The sequence below is a fragment of the Varroa jacobsoni genome, unplaced genomic scaffold (genome assembly GCF_002532875.2).
Source record: "Varroa jacobsoni isolate VJ856 unplaced genomic scaffold, vjacob_1.0 scaffold_103, whole genome shotgun sequence".
NCBI lineage: Eukaryota > Metazoa > Arthropoda > Arachnida > Mesostigmata > Varroidae > Varroa > Varroa jacobsoni.
Genome location: NW_019213005.1, coordinates 391,748 through 409,140, shown reverse-complemented (window position 1 = coordinate 409,140; position 17,393 = coordinate 391,748). Strand labels below are relative to the sequence as shown.

The window sequence follows — 17,393 nt, the reverse complement described above, 5'->3', positions numbered from 1 at the left end:
TAAATTTTACAGCTCGGCTTTTTGTCACCTTAATTTTCTACCCACCTTGAAGATCATGAAAGTGTTTTTTAGCAATACTCCTTACAATGAAGATCCACAGTTGCGCATACTGCAACCTCAACACTCGAGCATCATATTTGAAGTTTTACAAGTGACTTCAAGGAAAATAGTATATGCATTTTTCTCATATAACGAAAATGAGTAAGATCAGATAAAAGTGTAAGATGATTTCCAAATGTATTTATTAATAAGCTTCCACGTGTTGCAACCGCCTGTCGTTAACGTTCAAACACCACGTAGTCGTCGCATGCAGATTTAAAGGCGCTTAATGGTGCCGCGTTCATTGTTGGACTCCCCACCTCTCTTTGTTTTCCTCTTCATACTTGAAGTACAGTTCCATGCAATCCGTGTCGGAAACATGCGTCCATCCATCAGGCTTCATATGGTAACACCTTACGATACCTTTGCACAACATATTGCAAATATGACGACAAATTGAACGGTTGCTTTTAAAATCAGAAAATCTAAAAAAAATCCTCTTTTTCATAACAATAGGTGATATATTCACGATGATTATTAATAGGTCGAAGAAAGTGGCAATTTTCATTTACTATTTTGTCATGTATTTATTTTATTAGTTTTTTTTTGTCCGCCGTCCTATCATCGCTTCGTCGTTATTCTGTTGACTAATGTCATTTGACTAATGTTGCGAATCCTGTTTCTACATAATAACTCCGACATTTTATAAAATAAAAACTATCTATGAAAAGAAAACATGAGAATATGAAACAAATATGAGAAAAATTAGAAGCATTTTAAAAGTATAAATACGACCGACAAATCAGCAAAATTGACGTTATAAAAATCGAGTTAAACTTATTAAGTTAATGATAACAAAGTTAAGTACTAAACAGATATAAACCGACAATAAGAACAAGAGGTCACAATCGTATTAACTCTTTTTAGTTATCTCCTGAAGTTTTTATTTTCCTCCACTAATTTCGCTGTTTTTTAGATTCGATTTTTTTGCGTACTACATGGTTATCAACAAAAAAATTGAAAGAGAAAGCGATAAGTAAAAACCGCCACCAACTACCAATTAACCTAATATAACAATAATTATTGTAGCTATTATTATTGTTATTATTATTATATCATTAAAAGATACATTTTAATGACACAGTTCAGTGTCATAAAATGACCTTTTTAACAGCTATAAATACTAAGTAAAATTTTACTTTAGGTAATTTGTTACGTAACTATCCGACATACTTTTTTCCTTTCTTACCTCCAGAAGCGAAATCTCGGAACGTGGCTGCAGTGATTGCTTTCCTGCCCAACTCGTACGCCTCTTCATCAGTCATGTCAAATCTACAAACGTTACGACAAAAAAATTATTAATTCACAACATAATGAAGGCTTCTACTGATTTTCTTTCAGAGTAGGAGGCATTACTACTTTAGAGAGAGAAAGAGCTTTAAAAAACCGACTTTTTTTTTTTAATAAATATTAGATAAAATTGCTGTCGTGATTCCACGCACCGGTAGTTGGTGTCGAGGACGCCGAGTGCGTATGGTGATCCAGATCCGCACGAAAATAGGTTGCCTGACATCCGGGTACCCGAATTATCGACCCAATACAAACCAGGTCCACGTTTGTCGTAGCCAATTATCATAGTTCCCATGGATAGACCCATACCTGTGAAACATAGAAAATGGCGAATTCAATAACAATAATTATCATAACGTTATAAGTGTAGTTATTGGTAAACTAATCATGCCGTACACCGTGAATGAATTAAAATAGTATGAACGCATACAACAAAAAAGAGCAAACTGAACTATTTCTCTGCACCTTTGTAATTGTAGAGAATGTTTGCAAGTAGTTTTGAGGCAGCTGCCACCGAGATACGCTCCTTGTTACGGAGTTCATACATACGACACCTGTACGCAATAAAAATCATATTATAAAGAGTAGACTAATGTACTGCCTTATGCCGGTTGCGGATATTTATCAATATGTTAATTCAAAACATTGAACGGTAAATATATAGAGAATTTTATTTCACTGGGTTGCGTTACGGCGCCTATGTTTGTTCTATATGTAATAGTTTATTTACATATTCATCAATCGTCTATATTTTATAGATTTGGTATCATCAATGCGGCTAAACTGGTGAGCGATAAGCACTTTATCAAACTGCGGATCCCAGATCTTTAATTTTATATCAGCTAGTAATTCATTAATTAAATAATTACCTTTCAGAAAGGATGCGAAGCCAGTAAGTGCAATCGGCAGCTCCTCCGGCCATTGTGCCCAATAGATAATCGTTGATTACGATCACCTAAAGTAACTCACCGACAGAAAAAGGTATAAACAGACATATGCTAGTGCGATCAGTACGTGCACATTTCTGCTATAGAGCAATGTAAACCTCAATTAGGCGACAAGACAACTACGATATGATTCCGAATTCTCCCAAGTGACTATTTCTGTAAAGAACAAATATTGTCCAAATGATGTATGAGCATGTAACACGTCTCAACTGCCTGTCGCAATCGCCAGTTTACCCAGGCAGCAGAAAGCGTTTTTACGTAAAGAGTTCCGAATGATAGAAATCATGTTGCAATTAAAATTTCTTTTCTAGTACCATGGCTATAATGATACCTTTTGAACGGACCCCGATGCTATATAGTTTCCACCAGTTGCTCGGGAGTCAACGCAGATGCATACGCCGCCCTGATACTTGAACGCGCACGTTGTCGTTCCTGCAACGCAATTATAATTAAAAAAAAATATATATATATATATATATATGTATATATATAGATAACTTGGACACAAAGATGGCTATATGTATTGCGCATCGCGGAACTAGACAAATTAGCTGTGGAAGAGTGAAACTGACTTGGCGTTCCAGGCAACAACTATGATACTGGACCTCTGACATAGTGCATATGTTCTTATACTTAGATCGATTTGTAAGAAATAAGCACACCCTTGTTGAAGTTCAGGTTCAATGGACGACCATGCTCGTCCCGCTGCTTCAGATGAGCTAACGTCTCTACAGGCTAGAATAAACAGCAGCAGTAACATCACATCTTAATTATATCATTCAGCTGAATCATTTAAGTTATTGCAAAAGATCAAAAAAAATATTTCAGTTGAGTACCATTGCACATTTGAGTGCATGAAATTTATGGTGATAGAACAGATTTAAGTAACCTCATTCTATCATAGTAAATTTCCATGATTAATATAATAAAACTGGGATGTCTCATCAACTGCATACCTCTGCAATCACATAAAAAAGAAAATTAGGTAATAACAATAGAAATATATTTCAAAGAAACAATATAGAAAAACAATAATTCTCAATCATTTTTGAGTTTCAATGTGTGACCGTGGTAATGATAAATCTTCAGAACTTTATGAAGACATTAGGTTCGGTTCTATCTATCTTATTTATCTAATAATAGCCTATCGAAAGAACTAAACAGGCAGACGTCAAAGGGGTTATCTCTCACCTCAATTCAAAGAGAAGTACACACCCCACCTTAGCAAGTACGAATTTATATGGAGCTGTTGCAGCGATCCGAAACGAAGCTTAAATTGACAACTTGAAAAAAACTGTATCGAAAGCCCACCTACCTCGGAAAATGGAGGCACACAAATTTTTGAATGAAACTTTATATTATCATCCACATCTTCCAGACTTTTCAGCTCATCATCGCATCGCGGTTTGAACGCTCGTAGATGATCGAGTCTCACGAGACTATCCAAAGCCATTTTCTTCTTCACTCACGGAATTGCGTCAATGTAAATAGTTAGACACCGGCGTTCGTTTAACGACAGAAATATCCACCGCAATTGTGAACTGTCACTGTTTTGGCTGCTAAATTCTGAGCCTGTGTCAGTATCTTAGCAGACGACGTACAACAAATTACTCTGTTTTTGGCTTCGCTGGGACAGGCAAGGCAACTGGGCACAATAGTATTTTTCTGCTTTACACCCAGTGTTACCGTTAAGCATTCCATCAGACGGCTTACTCCCAGTACGAAACGAAGCTGCTTATGTCCGGATCGGAACCTAGAGGAGAACAATGGCACCTTGCAAAAAGTTATCGCGGAAGTGAATATGAAGAATATAACTGAATGGATGAATATCGGAGTTTAGTCGAGCATGGAGCCCGGCAAACTTTGAACTTAGTCAAGTGTTAGTAACTGTCAATCGCAATCAGTTTTGCATCTGTTGAAAAGAGTTGTCACTTAAATGTCGGACTAAATCACTCAGCTATGCGAAACACAACGAGGTTGCATATCCTTTTCATTTATGTATGTTAGTTAACGCATGACTTTGGTTATAACTGTTATGTCTTAGCTGTAATAGATATGAATACTTAGATGTTTAATAATTATGATATCTAAATGGCAGCACTTAAAATTCATGACCTATATTTGACGACATATCCTATTAAAAATGCCCTATAACTCTTCCAGTTTCTTTTAGCTGAGAAGGATATTGGGTCAGTGCTTGAAAGTGTATCTTCTACTGTATTGTTATCTGTTGCACAACCAACAGCTTTGCAGGGATATTCCAAAAAAATAAACCTTTATTATATTGGTTGTAGGTTCATTCAAGTTCGCAGCACTTGATATTAGAGACCCTAGCTTAGGAGATAACTGCTTGCTTTTAAAGTGGTGTAACATTTGGAAGCGATTGGATAAACGTTTATTACCTGCCCAAAATAAAGCATGCCCACGAACTACCAAAACTATTTGTATCCGCCAATATATATATATATATATAATGTGGTAGCGAAGCAAAATGTTTTTGTATAATGCTGTACATAACAAGTACTGAGTGCTGTATACTTTAGCGATGAATCGCACATTATTTTTAATGACTGGCATTTTTTTTAGTTTGAACCATGTGATCATTGTCATTGACCTCACAAAATATCACACAGTAATCCCACCGAGGCCCTTGCAGGGCTGCCGACTAGTAAAAGGGGAAAAGTTATGCTAGGGCGAAGCCAAACGCGGCAGGTTGCGCGTCTGTACTATATACTAGCTTTTCACACTAATAGACAGTTACACAGATCTGGATTACTTTTTGCTATTGATATCAGATTGGCTTGAACCTCGTTCAGAACACAATGCCATGAACTAAACTATACAGATAAAATATGCAAACACAATTGATTGCACTACTGTGAATCAATATGCGAGTACAAAAACATTTCCTTTTTGTACCGTCATAGTTTTATTTAAGTGAACGGTAGTACAAAAGGACAAGACACATCGCTACCTAATGTCGTTAAACCCGCAAGGACCGTAACACGGTTTCGATAATCTATATAACGATATCTATACATGCAGACAAATAAATATAAAGAGAATGCTAACAACAGCGCGTCCGTTTTTCCGGAGATACACTTCTATAAACCTATTAGCAGACAATAGATATTAATAATACTAGTCAATCAAGTATTCATAATACTACCTATTATATACAAACAAACAACATTGTCAGTGTGATTGAACTAGCTATATATAGGGTGTACATGAGACGGTCATACGTTGTCCAGCCGTAGTAAAAAGAAGTAAGTTAAAAATCAGAGAAGATGCTGGATAAGTTACAAAGATCTGAATTTCGCTAAGCAGGCTAGTCCTTATTTTTGGAATGCATGCGAAGGACACTTAGCGGCGTTTCCAAAACTTCTAACTATCGTTGAACTTTTATGAGGAAAGTTACGGTTTTGCCGTTTTAGTTTTTTTCCAGTGTGGGTCTCTTTTTCGTTGGTCTACAGACGTGATCCTTTCTAGCAAATCACCTCAAAGCCAGCGCGGCGCCTGCTTCGGGTATTGTAAGCTGGGCCTTGTACGTTCTCGTACCATGAATTTTTCACAACATCACTCAAATGGAAGGATGAGTCTTGAAGTAATTCGCTTCGCGGTGTAGCGTCTTTCGGAGTTGAAGCCATTAGACCTTCTGAAGCACAGTTATACGAGTGAATTAAAAATGATTTAACCTTGCTTGTATTTAGAATGGATTTCTTGCTGATAGCGAACTCGAGGGTGTTATAAGGTGGCATTTATAGACCGTCCCATGAATAGTGATTTCTTCTTTACAATCCCAATGCATTTCATGCATTATTTCATAGACTATCCGCGTTATGTTTCACAAATGAAGTATCTATTTCATTCATCGTTTACAAACTACCACTTATAATCCTTCAATCTAATTAAGTAAATATTGAAATTATTACGAAAGCTAATTTTTCTCAAGATTCCGCTTGACTAGGATATTGTATAAGAACATACTGCGAGGTACTTCGTAGATACGATCAGCTAAAGCAAAGCTTCAAAACGAGTGAAATAATAGCTGGTATGTGTCATACTCTGGTAACTTGAGCTATTACAGAAAAATTGAAAAAAACGCGCCGTGGCTTTAAGGTTGTACAATAAAAGAAAAATCTCCCTTATCATGTAATAAGAAAAATGGTAAATAAAATACTGCAAATTTTTTATTAATACAATTCAAAATGGGTGTTTAGTTATTACACTTTATAACTTACCTATATTTGTTCCAATGAACGACTTATAAGTAAATGTACTATCGCAGAGCTGACTTAGCCTGCTGCGTCGTCCCAGTCCAATTTCCCTACTCTGAAATTAGACCGGAAGTTCATCATGCATGAAAAGTAAATAGTACCGAGAATTTTTTTTACTGGAAACTATCCAATCAAGAAATGCATAGAAGGTATGAGTAAACTATTCCCACCTGATTCTCGTTGTGAAAAATTGTCGAAGGAGCACTCCTATCTTTTGCGGCTTCTTTCGTCATTTTGGGGATATGCCGAGATCCCTCCATCACAAACCCATGCTTCCGTCTTTGTGCTACCAAGCCTGTGGGGTTGTCTAGCGACGATTTCGTATTTGACTTTTCAACAGTCGATGCATCGTAATTATTCGTTTTAGTATCGTTGATCAGGCGCCTATTTCCTGAGGAAGCTGTGTCATTGCTGCTGGGATCCCAGCTGCCCGTCGGCTCCGGAGGTTCCACAATAAGAGCACGCCGTCGAGACTTTGCGCTCGATAACGAGGACGTGCAAATGGCAAAATGCGCAAACGGAGAGTAACCCTGACAGTCAAGGAGCGTTAGCGTGCAGTATGCACATCACGAAAAACAACAAAAGATCTACCATTTCGCGTTTAGAGTTTACGTTCGATACAGTAAGATGTTACGGTATGTTTATGTAAATAAGATTAGGCAAAGTCTATGCCGATATTCCCTATTCTGCTTATAAAGTGCAACACTCTGATCAAAGGGCACTACTAGAAAATGGTGTATTGCTTATTATTTTCATTCACCTAATGTTTCACTATGTTTACAACACCATCCCTTCGGAAAACGACACGTATGTAATGTGTTTTTATATCGTGTAAAGAAGTACATTTCTATTCACTAGATAGACTTAGCAGAGTGCAACGCAGATGCTTATGTGACGCATCAAGTGTAAGCCTAGTGGTGCCTGAAATCCAGGTCAACCGAAGCCAAGTTTGCCTTTCAAGGAATACAAGGTGTATGCGAAAAACGTGCCGATGCATAATCGTTTCTAATTTCTTTATCAGTTTTGTTGCCTTTTGAGCAAGAACTCTCCTTCGTTGGTACTGCCCGGTGAACGTTTACGTTGTCACAATCGATCCACGCTAATTGAATCGTACAAAATTCATAGCGTACATTAGAATAAAAGCCAACATTACACAGTTGTTTTGAGATCATTTCCCGTAACTAATTTTTACCGTCTGCTTAGTAAGTGTTCATCCTAAATCTCGGATCACGATCGTACACATCACATACCAACATGCATTTTTCTTAAAGGCTGGTCATACGCTAATGGAAGCTGCTTTGATGGTTAGGCTCAGAAAGCACCCAAAGTTCGCAAGTTTCAAGTATTCTTCGTCATACAGATCGATGCGACTTTTTCATCAGATGCACCGCCAATTCTGATGACCTGTTCTATTAAAATCTGCGGGTTTCCCTCTGCAAGCGCCGATGTAAGCTTCGCATAATTTTATAAGTTATCCAGATTACGGCTAAGTGTGATGCACAGCGCCCGCATTTTCACAGAAAGTGCGCCACTTCTGAATGGTGCGTTTAATAACTATCTAGGATTCGTACATCGGGCATATTTCTGCGTCAACTTTTCTATTTTTAGAAATAAAAAAGAGAAGTCTTGGAATAACAGCTTATTAGATACAAACAAGCTCCGTGCTAACGGATAATTATAATCGCATTGTGTGTGTGAATAAACCACCTAGAGCATTTATCTCCAGGGCCAAAAGGTCAAGCAGAAAATTCTTTACGATCTTTTGGTATACCCAATATAATTATGTTGCAATTACACTTACGATAAAACAGCCTTGTACTTAAAAGTCACCTTTACCACTGTTAATGATTTAAGCCGACATCATTATCTTTATTATTTTCTTTATCCTTCAACGCCCTTTGTTCCGAACTGAAAGCTTTTTTTCAATACCAACCTTTGTAGATTCATTGTGGTAACCTGGAGCAACGATAATAATACTTTCGTCCAGGATCGTTTTTTGTGAGGTATCCCGTTTCCTGTTTCCTGGATTCGGAAGGCCTTCTGTTAATTTCGGCTTTCTCTGGCTTGTCGAGGGTTTTAAATAGGTTTTATCAAATTTAGGATCCCCATGCTGAAGTGGCAAATGGTCGGATTCGCTTGAATCGGATAAGAGTTTCATGGACGGGCTTGTAATAACGATGTCAAGCACTTCTGAAAATGTTAATTTGCCATACAAGTAATCGTAATAGCTGCAAATGGACAGCATAGAGGCCTAGTAGATTGATGATTTGCCTTGTTTTCCAGGCATGAGGGCGTTTATTATTTCTATTCATTAATTTATTCATCTCTTTACGCCTAACTATCGGCATCGCACATCCGCAATTCATAAAGCAAATTGACGTAGCGTTTGAAAGGATTATTTTTTTTTATTATGTTTATTATTATTGTTAATGCTGTTCTGGTTATTATTGAATGTAAAAACAAGTGGGTTACAAGAGTCACCAGGTACAAAATGATTCAGCATCATTACGTATGATGATACTGAAAACCAACTCTATTACTGACTCGCAAAACAAGTCTTCACACTATTTTGCGCTCGGCGGTAGCATTGCATAGATAGCATCATCGTAATGATCCTTTCTTCAATGCGCGACAGCATCAGGCGTTACAGGGTACAGTCAAGTAATTTCAGTTGCTAGATTATGCTCTAAAAGTCACGCATTATGATAACTAGTAGAGCAGCTGCACTATAACATGCACCGAATGCGATATCAAAGCAATTTAGAATACCTGTAATAGGCTGTAATCCACTATCGAGTGAACTCACGGCTGGTCCGCACTTGTCCTTCTGATCGGTCCTAGTCAATCCAGGTTGTTTGTGAACATCTCCGACGTATTCAGTCTCTGCCTCAATAGCATTGTCGTCTTTTTCTTTTTTGAATAACATCCGCTTCTTACGTCGGCTGCGCTTGTCGACGTTGCAGGACGGATTGTCGGAATCAGGATTTCCGGCAAGCTTCTTACTACATTCGTCCAGCTGCAAGCGTACCTCAAACTCTTGGACTCTGTCGGATGCGCCGCAAATATCATGCGTCTCTGAGTTCGCTGTGGTTCTGCTGATTGCGGGTGGCTGGCTGGTTACAGGATCGCTCTGAGCTAGTTGCTCAGATAAGGTGGTCGTTATCCAATGGTTTCCGGAAGCAGGAATAGATTCCATGATCGTTGATAAACTTTCGCCGAAACGAAAATACTCCCGTTCAGGGCGATACGTGACCCCCTTGTTAAGTTCAGCTAATGATTCCATCAAGTCGACCTTAAAGAAGCAACAATAAAGAATAAGAACTCTATACGTTGCCGTGATACGTAGAAAATATTCAGGTCAGTTATTTATTATTTACGCAATTTTTGGCTTTCTTCAATAATTAATATAACTGAACAAAGGCAAGAGATATCCTGATGTGTACAATCGATACATCATGATCAATAGTATATAAACGTTAATATTTTTTGCTTGGTGCATCTGTAGGTGCTCCTCAGTTGATACTGAGATGAAACCCACCTCCAATGAAACGGGAAAGGTGTCTTCGTTAAGCACAAAGGCCCTCATCGTCGCAACACTTGAACAAGATTGGGTTACACGCTCGATAGTGTCGAGTTGTTTACTAACTGCCTCCAGCTGAAGTCGAATCGCTTGAATCCACGGTCGACCTATAAGGGTAAGTAAGTCGATTTGATGGGTTCGCCGGCAGTTCAACTATAAACAGTCTATAGATTTAGCCGAGCAAGACTTTTCCTTCAGTTTTTACGCTAACGCACTACAATGTCACGTACGCATGTTTTTATATTATAGAGTTTTTAAAAAATACGGGTAAGAACAGTTCGATTTTTATATTTATTGCATAATTCCGAAAGGTGGTAACACTGCACGATTTGCGACACCGATCACGCTATACTTTTTAGGCAAGCCTTGCCTTTCAATAAACGGTGCTTCTGCAATGAACGATATCGTAAGTACATTCAAACATATGTTGGAAGAAAATAAGTAAATTCCACGTGTCCCTTGTATCCTACACCAATGGTTTTGGTCGCCAAAAAGGAAGACGGAATATCGAAAAGGTGTACACCTTTTTTCCCTGAAAAAGACGACTAAAAGGCCAACTACCGTGAACGATTTATATGTTCTTGTACTCACACTGTGCGTATTTGATCGCGAGCTTTTCAAGCAGCAACTGTTGAGTCTTAAAGGCTTCCTCGGATTCACGCAAGAGGTTCACTTCTTTTGCGAGCTGATGATTCAAATCTCGGTACTGAGCTCGCTCCACGTGGCAACGTTCGTTTACGCACACGGATCGATGTCGTATCGCAGTCGGATGGCGCTTTAGAATTATTCGGCCCTACCAAAAAGTGGTCTGGTTTACTTTTAACGTTAAAACATCCGAATATAGAAGGTGGCCTTCTTCGAACTCTCTTCGTTCTTATTTGTTGGAGACCTCATTGAAGCCGAAATCGCTCCACGGGCACATTTTTGCAACATTTTTGCCGCTACTTAAGTAGCGGCAAAAATGTTGCATTCGAATTGCAGTACTCTAGCAATGACGCGTTGCAGGGTCTCCCAGCATCAAGATTGTAGCAGTCTCAGAAAGCTACGGAACGTGGAAGTACCATATAGGCGTCAAATAATCAGTTTTTTTATTTCAGACCATCCGAGATACGTTACAAATATATTATAAAGCGCACAATGAGCTCGTTGTCGCCTCACAAATGTGTCCTTCTGGATATTAAGAACATGAAATTTTATTACACTGTTTGCAAATGCGATATTATTATATTCGGTGTGAGCGAAAGGTCTCTTGACGATTTGAGAGTTTCGATTCTGCATCTATACAGTGAATATGCTATATGTACAAATTGATCAAACGCATTTTTCTTCAATGTCAAAAAACCTTTGCCGCAGCATTTATAGCACCAGCAGGTTAGCAACATGAAATGACCTCCAATACCTGATTTTGTCCACATATAATTTTTTGCCTATATACACTTAAAGGAGACCTTGAAAAATGCATAGGACTATTAGACATAATTAAGCGCGGATCCATATATATGAGGTCTGAATCGTGACGACATTGGTAAATTACTCACTATGGCAGACTTGGAACGAAATGGGTTGGCGTAACATTTTCGTATTCCTTTTCGGATTTTGGCCTGCCTACACAGCATCGCTTGAAGCACAACAAGAAACTTAAACAAAAATCATTTAGCTAACTTTTTTAAACCAATCCGATCGCGTAACACTGGCGAGGCACAGAATATCGAACGTAAACAGCGAATCAGCAACGGGCCATTTGTGGCTTGACACGTTCATACGATCATAGCGTCCGCAGACACGAAACCATCAGTCTGTTTATGGTCACACGAGAAAACAGAGGGACGCCTTGGCCATTGTGCACGTCGATTTTAAAGCACGCTAGTCTGAATTTCATCAAAAGCGTTTGCTGAATTCATAACTGAGTTGGTTCCCTGCGCTCTCACGACGCAGGGACGAAGAAAATGATCGAAATAAAACATGCTCTCAATTGAAAACAGCAGACCATTTTCGTCCAACTACGGGACCTATGAAATGAGCGTCACCTGCACGGCGAACAGATGCGATTGCTGCTCTGGTTTTCTTAGATCTGTCATTCTTTCATGCGTTTTTAGATATTTCACTATTGCCGATTTGGTTATTCTTAGGAAATTATATGTGTGAAGCTAACTTAAACTGTTTAAACTTGAAGTTTGAGTAAATATCAATATATCATTATATATCATATTATGGTAAGTTAAGAGGATTATGGCAAGTTCGTATGTCTTTAAAGCTGAACGATTCCAAAGCAAAAAAAGCTATTGTTGTGGTACACATTGAATGTACATGTTTGTTTTACAAGCCATCTACGCGACGATCGTACTCCGTCAAATTTTCGCCATTTATCTGAAAAACAATTATATATATATATATATATATATATATATATATATATATATATATATACGTTTTAGGATAATAATAACTCGCAATATATAATAGCTTAGTTTTTTTCTTTCAAGATAAAATGTTCGATAAAGAATAATTGATTATCCTTGCTGGCACGTTTTATAAACATCTTATAGACAAGCAGCAATGGGGTCTGGGGGCATTTTTTTTTTCAGTTATCACAAGCACAGTCATTTACCACGTTCCACCAGAGTGTTGCAGCCACAGCTGCAATCACAGAGCTCAGTGCGAAATAAGTTATTCCCCAGAGATACGACTCTTAGTTCATCAGTACTGACCCTCTTGTCTAATAAGTAGTTAAACGCTTAACGATTGATCATCACACACAAAAAAATCAATCAATTGTAGGCGATTTATCTGTGAGAACAAGTTTTCGTATTGTCAGCCATTACTCCTAGATGCAAAGTGTGGCAGTTCCCGATTGCTGAAAGTTGACTTCAAGCAGCAGGACCTTTTCTTAAGTAAAACTCTTATCGGTCTATGTGTAAATACCAGTGATCATTTGTAATAATGCCATATGCATATTGAAAGCCTGCTAATTATCGCAAACAGAAGGCATAACTCTGGCGAAACTAAACTCGATAAGACATTTATTCCTGTTTGCCGTATTTAATGTGTCTAGATCACTATTTGAAATGAACCCTCGATCTAATCGTGTGCAAAAGAGATAAACATATCAAACACGTCGGTAGCCGAAACAATGTGCTTTTGAATGGCCCGTCGACAGATGATTATAAAAATAGACATTTCAAAATAGCGTGACCTGATTAATAACGTGTTGTGATTTAGGCACGATCATAGATAGAGGTGCTCTAGAAGGTCCTGTTTTGTGGGTCCAGTTTTCCAATATCAGCAACTCGTATGTTGTCGTTTATCATGTTTCTTCATGTGTAAGTTTATAAACTTTATACAGTTTCATTAACGAGCATCTATGAGAGATGATCCAATTTTGTGTGCGCATCTTTCTTTACCTATCCCACTTAGCTTACGGAAACTATAAAAATATTTTCATTCATTTATAAAATATTGGCGTTCATTTTACACATATGTATGTCTCCATGTTTCACAAACGATAGCGTAATTTGTATTGTACTTAGTTTTTCATAGGTATCGATATGGGCAAATAAGTTAGTAGTTTATCAAATGTCAATACCCTAGATAAGTTCTCGCAGTATATATATATGTACACAAAATAGATGGTGACCCTGGTTCCCTTTTATATAGTCTGCTCCTTTTGCAGACTCAGCGTTGTTAACTAGCGAGTGTTGATCGCCTTAGCAGGTACACCCTTTTTGTTGTATAACTTTTACCATTACTTAATATTTCAAGTTAGGCACGTCCTTCACTGGCTCTTGGAAGCATCCAATCGCAATGTCCCAATGAAATTGCCACAACCTCCGACGAGATCTTATAACCTGATGGTAAACATTTCCTAGCCAGATGACGGAGCGCATGACCTAATATTGTGGTCCCATCAATGAAATAGTAGCACTTGAAACAACTTAGTAACTTCGATTGTATAGCCACATTCACAAACATTCGTTTTTGCATGAAACGCGACGATCGTGATCGACGGCAATAAGCGGGAACAATATTTCTAGTTCACCCTCATCCGCTTTAAGACACAGAATTTTGACGATACTAAAGCGTACATTAACATTGTATGTTTATATTATGCTTTCGACGAAAAATAAAATGTAATTTTACATTTATTTTTACGTTTACGGAGAAATGTAAATGAAACATAGCTGCAGCAATCCTAAAACGGACTCTCTCGGAAATCGTCAACTTTCGAAAAGTTCGTTTGAATTCCGAACTTTTGTTGATTGAGAAGTTACTGCATTAGTCTAACGAATCAGTAAAACAGTCCTTGCCGCTATTTTTTCGACAATGTCATTGTATACAAAAGCAACAGATTGTTGTTCAAATAACAGCTGTCACTCTGAGTTCCGGGCAGTTTCCGTCAGATGCGTCAGAGTTGTACGATTGCTAGCTTTCGGGATTGGATTATTATGCACATTTTTGCTACACAAAAAAGTCGTTTAGTCTTTTTGTTTATTTCGAGCGCCTCTAGAGACACGGGGTGGGATTATCTTTAGCATTTCGTCCTTTGCATCTATCTGTTGTCTTCCATTACTTATCTTCTTTCATGATGGACACTGTTTCCCAGTTTCAATCAGAATCATTACATGCCCTAAGTTGAGTCCGAACCGTACATTGCCGCTGCTTTCTGCACAGTCATAGATGACAGCGTGTTTCTGGATGATTAAAGCATAGGGCTCCAGGAGTTGCCTCTATGGAGGGTCGCCACCTATAGTGGGTTAACGCTTCGCTCAAATGGGCAGAGTGGTACTGCGAATGCTCAGCTGCTGCCCGTGGACGAAGTGTCAGGCCTGGTCTAACATTGTTAACCAGTCTGGTGTCGACTGGGCGTGGATTAAGGGGCCAAGTACGTCCGTGTTTGATCCCTTTTACCCCGTCTTCTACCCTCGGACTCTCTCGCCTACCCCAACTAGCCTCTGTACCATGGAGTCCAGCGTTATACCACGCCCCCAATGTTGACACCGAACTTCAGCGTACTTTAGCAGCACCATAGAAACCTACACATCCACCCACGCCCAACATGGTCCTGTATGAACGTACGGTGTCGCGCAGGACTTGTGAGTAATTGTACTATCCTATCTTCTGCATAGAGACACACACGGCTATTGCAGAGACTAGCGACAGCATGAGTTGCTATCGGTAGTGTCCTGTTTACACATACAGGACCACGAATTACACACATATAGACATAAAATACTGGGCACAAACTTGATCCTAAGCGAGTTTACATACTGATCCTAGATTCAGTTGAGCTTTAATGCTGGCCTGACGACCGTTCTCCAAGTCAGATGCGTCTAACTACTCTCGGTGTATGCACGTCGTCCCGCACCATTTAGTTGACATAGTAGTGCCGAGAGTCTTGCACCGCTTCGAAAGTTACAGGGTGGCGTGCGGCACGGTCTATGCCCACGCCGGCATCTTGTGACCCAAGAGTATCAGGAAATATACCAATGACGTGAACGAACAGAAATACCCGAACAACCTCAAGCTCGATCACTGCCATTCGAGTGGTACGACTCCGATCTTACTGAAAATCGAAACGGGAAGCTAAGGAGTAAACAACCAAGTTTCGTGCCGAAAAATCCATGTCGTATTCATCAGCAAAAGTAAAACAAGCCCAGTGTTTTTGTGTGTGTGGGTGTGTGTGTGTGTGGGTGCGTGCGTATGCGTGTCAATACTGCAGAAAATTCTCTTGTTACCATTGCTTGTTGATCCCCATGAGCACTATACTGTATCTCTATACTACACACTACTTTTCTATACTCAGTCGGCGCAATCTATATCGTTACTTATATCCAATCAAGAGTACAATTAGGGCGATCTAGCCGTAACCCTTGTCTGTCCATAAAAGATCCTGCAAATTCGCTGTTCCTCATAAAGAGGATTTTCGCGAGTTGTCGCTGATCATCGAAGTAGGATTGTTGTCGTAAAAAGAACAGGCTGTCTCCTTGTCAGCAGAGATCGTATAGAACATGCACGATTTTAGTGCCGAGCTATTATATCGCCAGTGTCCCGATTACGTCGTAACTTTAGGTGTGAGTCTGAAGCCTGAGTTCTTCATCGGCGCTGTTATTGCCATAGAGGGGTTGTGTCCAAGCAACTGATTGCAAGGTTATACGCAGTAATTAACAGATAATTATATTTACTCGGCATCGGTACGTAATAAATATAAAGAAAGTGAGTGGTGCAAGAGGGAGATTTGAATACTGTTGAGACGTGCTGGTACCTGCGCATGGAGTGTGATGATATCGGAACCGGTGGTGACGCCAGACGCGCTCAAGGATGCTATAACGTCGTCTCCACGCCACGTTTCGAAGGGAGGTCCTATGGATAACATCTATAAAAGCTACGTTTTTCTCATCCAGTCAGGCTTTGGATACTATTATACATGGTAAGCTTTAGAGATATATGATCGAAAGATATTTAATGTTAAACAAGCTCGTAAGCATGCGCTATGCGATCATTCATTTTCACTAGTTAGAGGGTACAATAAAGAGTGTCGTAGCAGTCTGGCACAGCCCGACCATCCGTTTGGTTCAATGAGGGACCAATGGACTTGATTTAAGTATGTGGATGAACAGCGGGTTTACATGTTGCTGATGAATGTCGTTTTCCATATCTACTCAAAAATTGTGTAGTAGAAAAAATATCGTATACAAATTATGTGGTTTAGAACGACTGGAGATAATTTCATTCAGAGCTTGTTTATATTTTTTTTAATGATAAAAATTGTATTAGTTATTTGGTGAGAGTGTTGTCTATGTAATACTATGTCATTAGTTTTCTGTTTAGGGAGGGCGCTGCGCAAAGTATTAGCTTTAATACGTTCAAAAACATACCCCATCTGCAATTTTATTGAAGGAACAGTCACGCTGCCAGGGCTTGATTCGTGCCAAATATAATTCAATAAAAATTCATAGAACAAATCAAAACTGGCTTATCACTCGATGACACACGAAGTCGAAGGAAGGGTTCGAATCTCAATAGCCACATGTATTATTTTCGTTTCTGTCTAGGGTGAAGTGTGCATAATAGTTCACTTGTTTTGGACATCAGCTAATCATTTCAGATCGATGAAGGTAATTAAGCTACCCTATCCAAAGGGCACATATCGTTTGCTATGAGCGAGCGATACGATTCAACGATTGTATATTGTCAGCTATT

General features: G+C 38.9%; 2 protein-coding genes across 7 annotated transcripts in view; both read right to left on the bottom strand.

The window, feature by feature from the left end:
• Window positions 1-212: 212 nt before the first annotated feature.
• LOC111265462 (proteasome subunit beta type-5) lies at window positions 213-3,789 on the bottom strand. The gene is made up of 8 exons (XM_022842178.2): window positions 3,652-3,789; window positions 2,999-3,071; window positions 2,668-2,768; window positions 2,259-2,344; window positions 1,855-1,943; window positions 1,542-1,698; window positions 1,289-1,371; window positions 213-462 (listed from the first exon to the last, which is right to left on the bottom strand). The coding sequence occupies exons 1-8, from the start codon at window positions 3,787-3,789 to the stop codon at window positions 341-343; spliced, it is 849 nt and encodes a 282-aa protein (XP_022697913.1). The 3' UTR covers window positions 213-340.
• Window positions 3,736-17,393, bottom strand: part of LOC111265444 (uncharacterized) — a 34,395-nt gene continuing 20,737 nt past the window's right edge. For 2 of the 6 annotated variants that reach the window (XM_086970553.1, XM_086970554.1), the window contains exons 4-11: window positions 10,788-10,989; window positions 10,155-10,303; window positions 9,386-9,908; window positions 8,550-8,806; window positions 6,787-7,146; window positions 6,581-6,671; window positions 5,837-5,994; window positions 3,736-4,089 (exon numbers count right to left, since the gene is read on the bottom strand). In XM_086970553.1, the coding sequence (XP_086826679.1) occupies window positions 4,072-4,089; window positions 5,837-5,994; window positions 6,581-6,671; window positions 6,787-7,146; window positions 8,550-8,806; window positions 9,386-9,908; window positions 10,155-10,202 (1,455 nt within the window). In that variant the 5' untranslated portion in view covers window positions 10,203-10,303; window positions 10,788-10,989 and the 3' untranslated portion in view covers window positions 3,736-4,071. Of the gene's footprint in view, window positions 4,090-5,836; window positions 5,995-6,580; window positions 6,672-6,786; window positions 7,147-8,549; window positions 8,807-9,385; window positions 9,909-10,154; window positions 10,304-10,787; window positions 10,990-11,734; window positions 12,107-17,393 lie in introns of those variants that run through there. The other 4 variants (XM_022842146.2, XM_022842137.2, XM_086970550.1 and 1 more) reach the window with 4 other exon arrangements.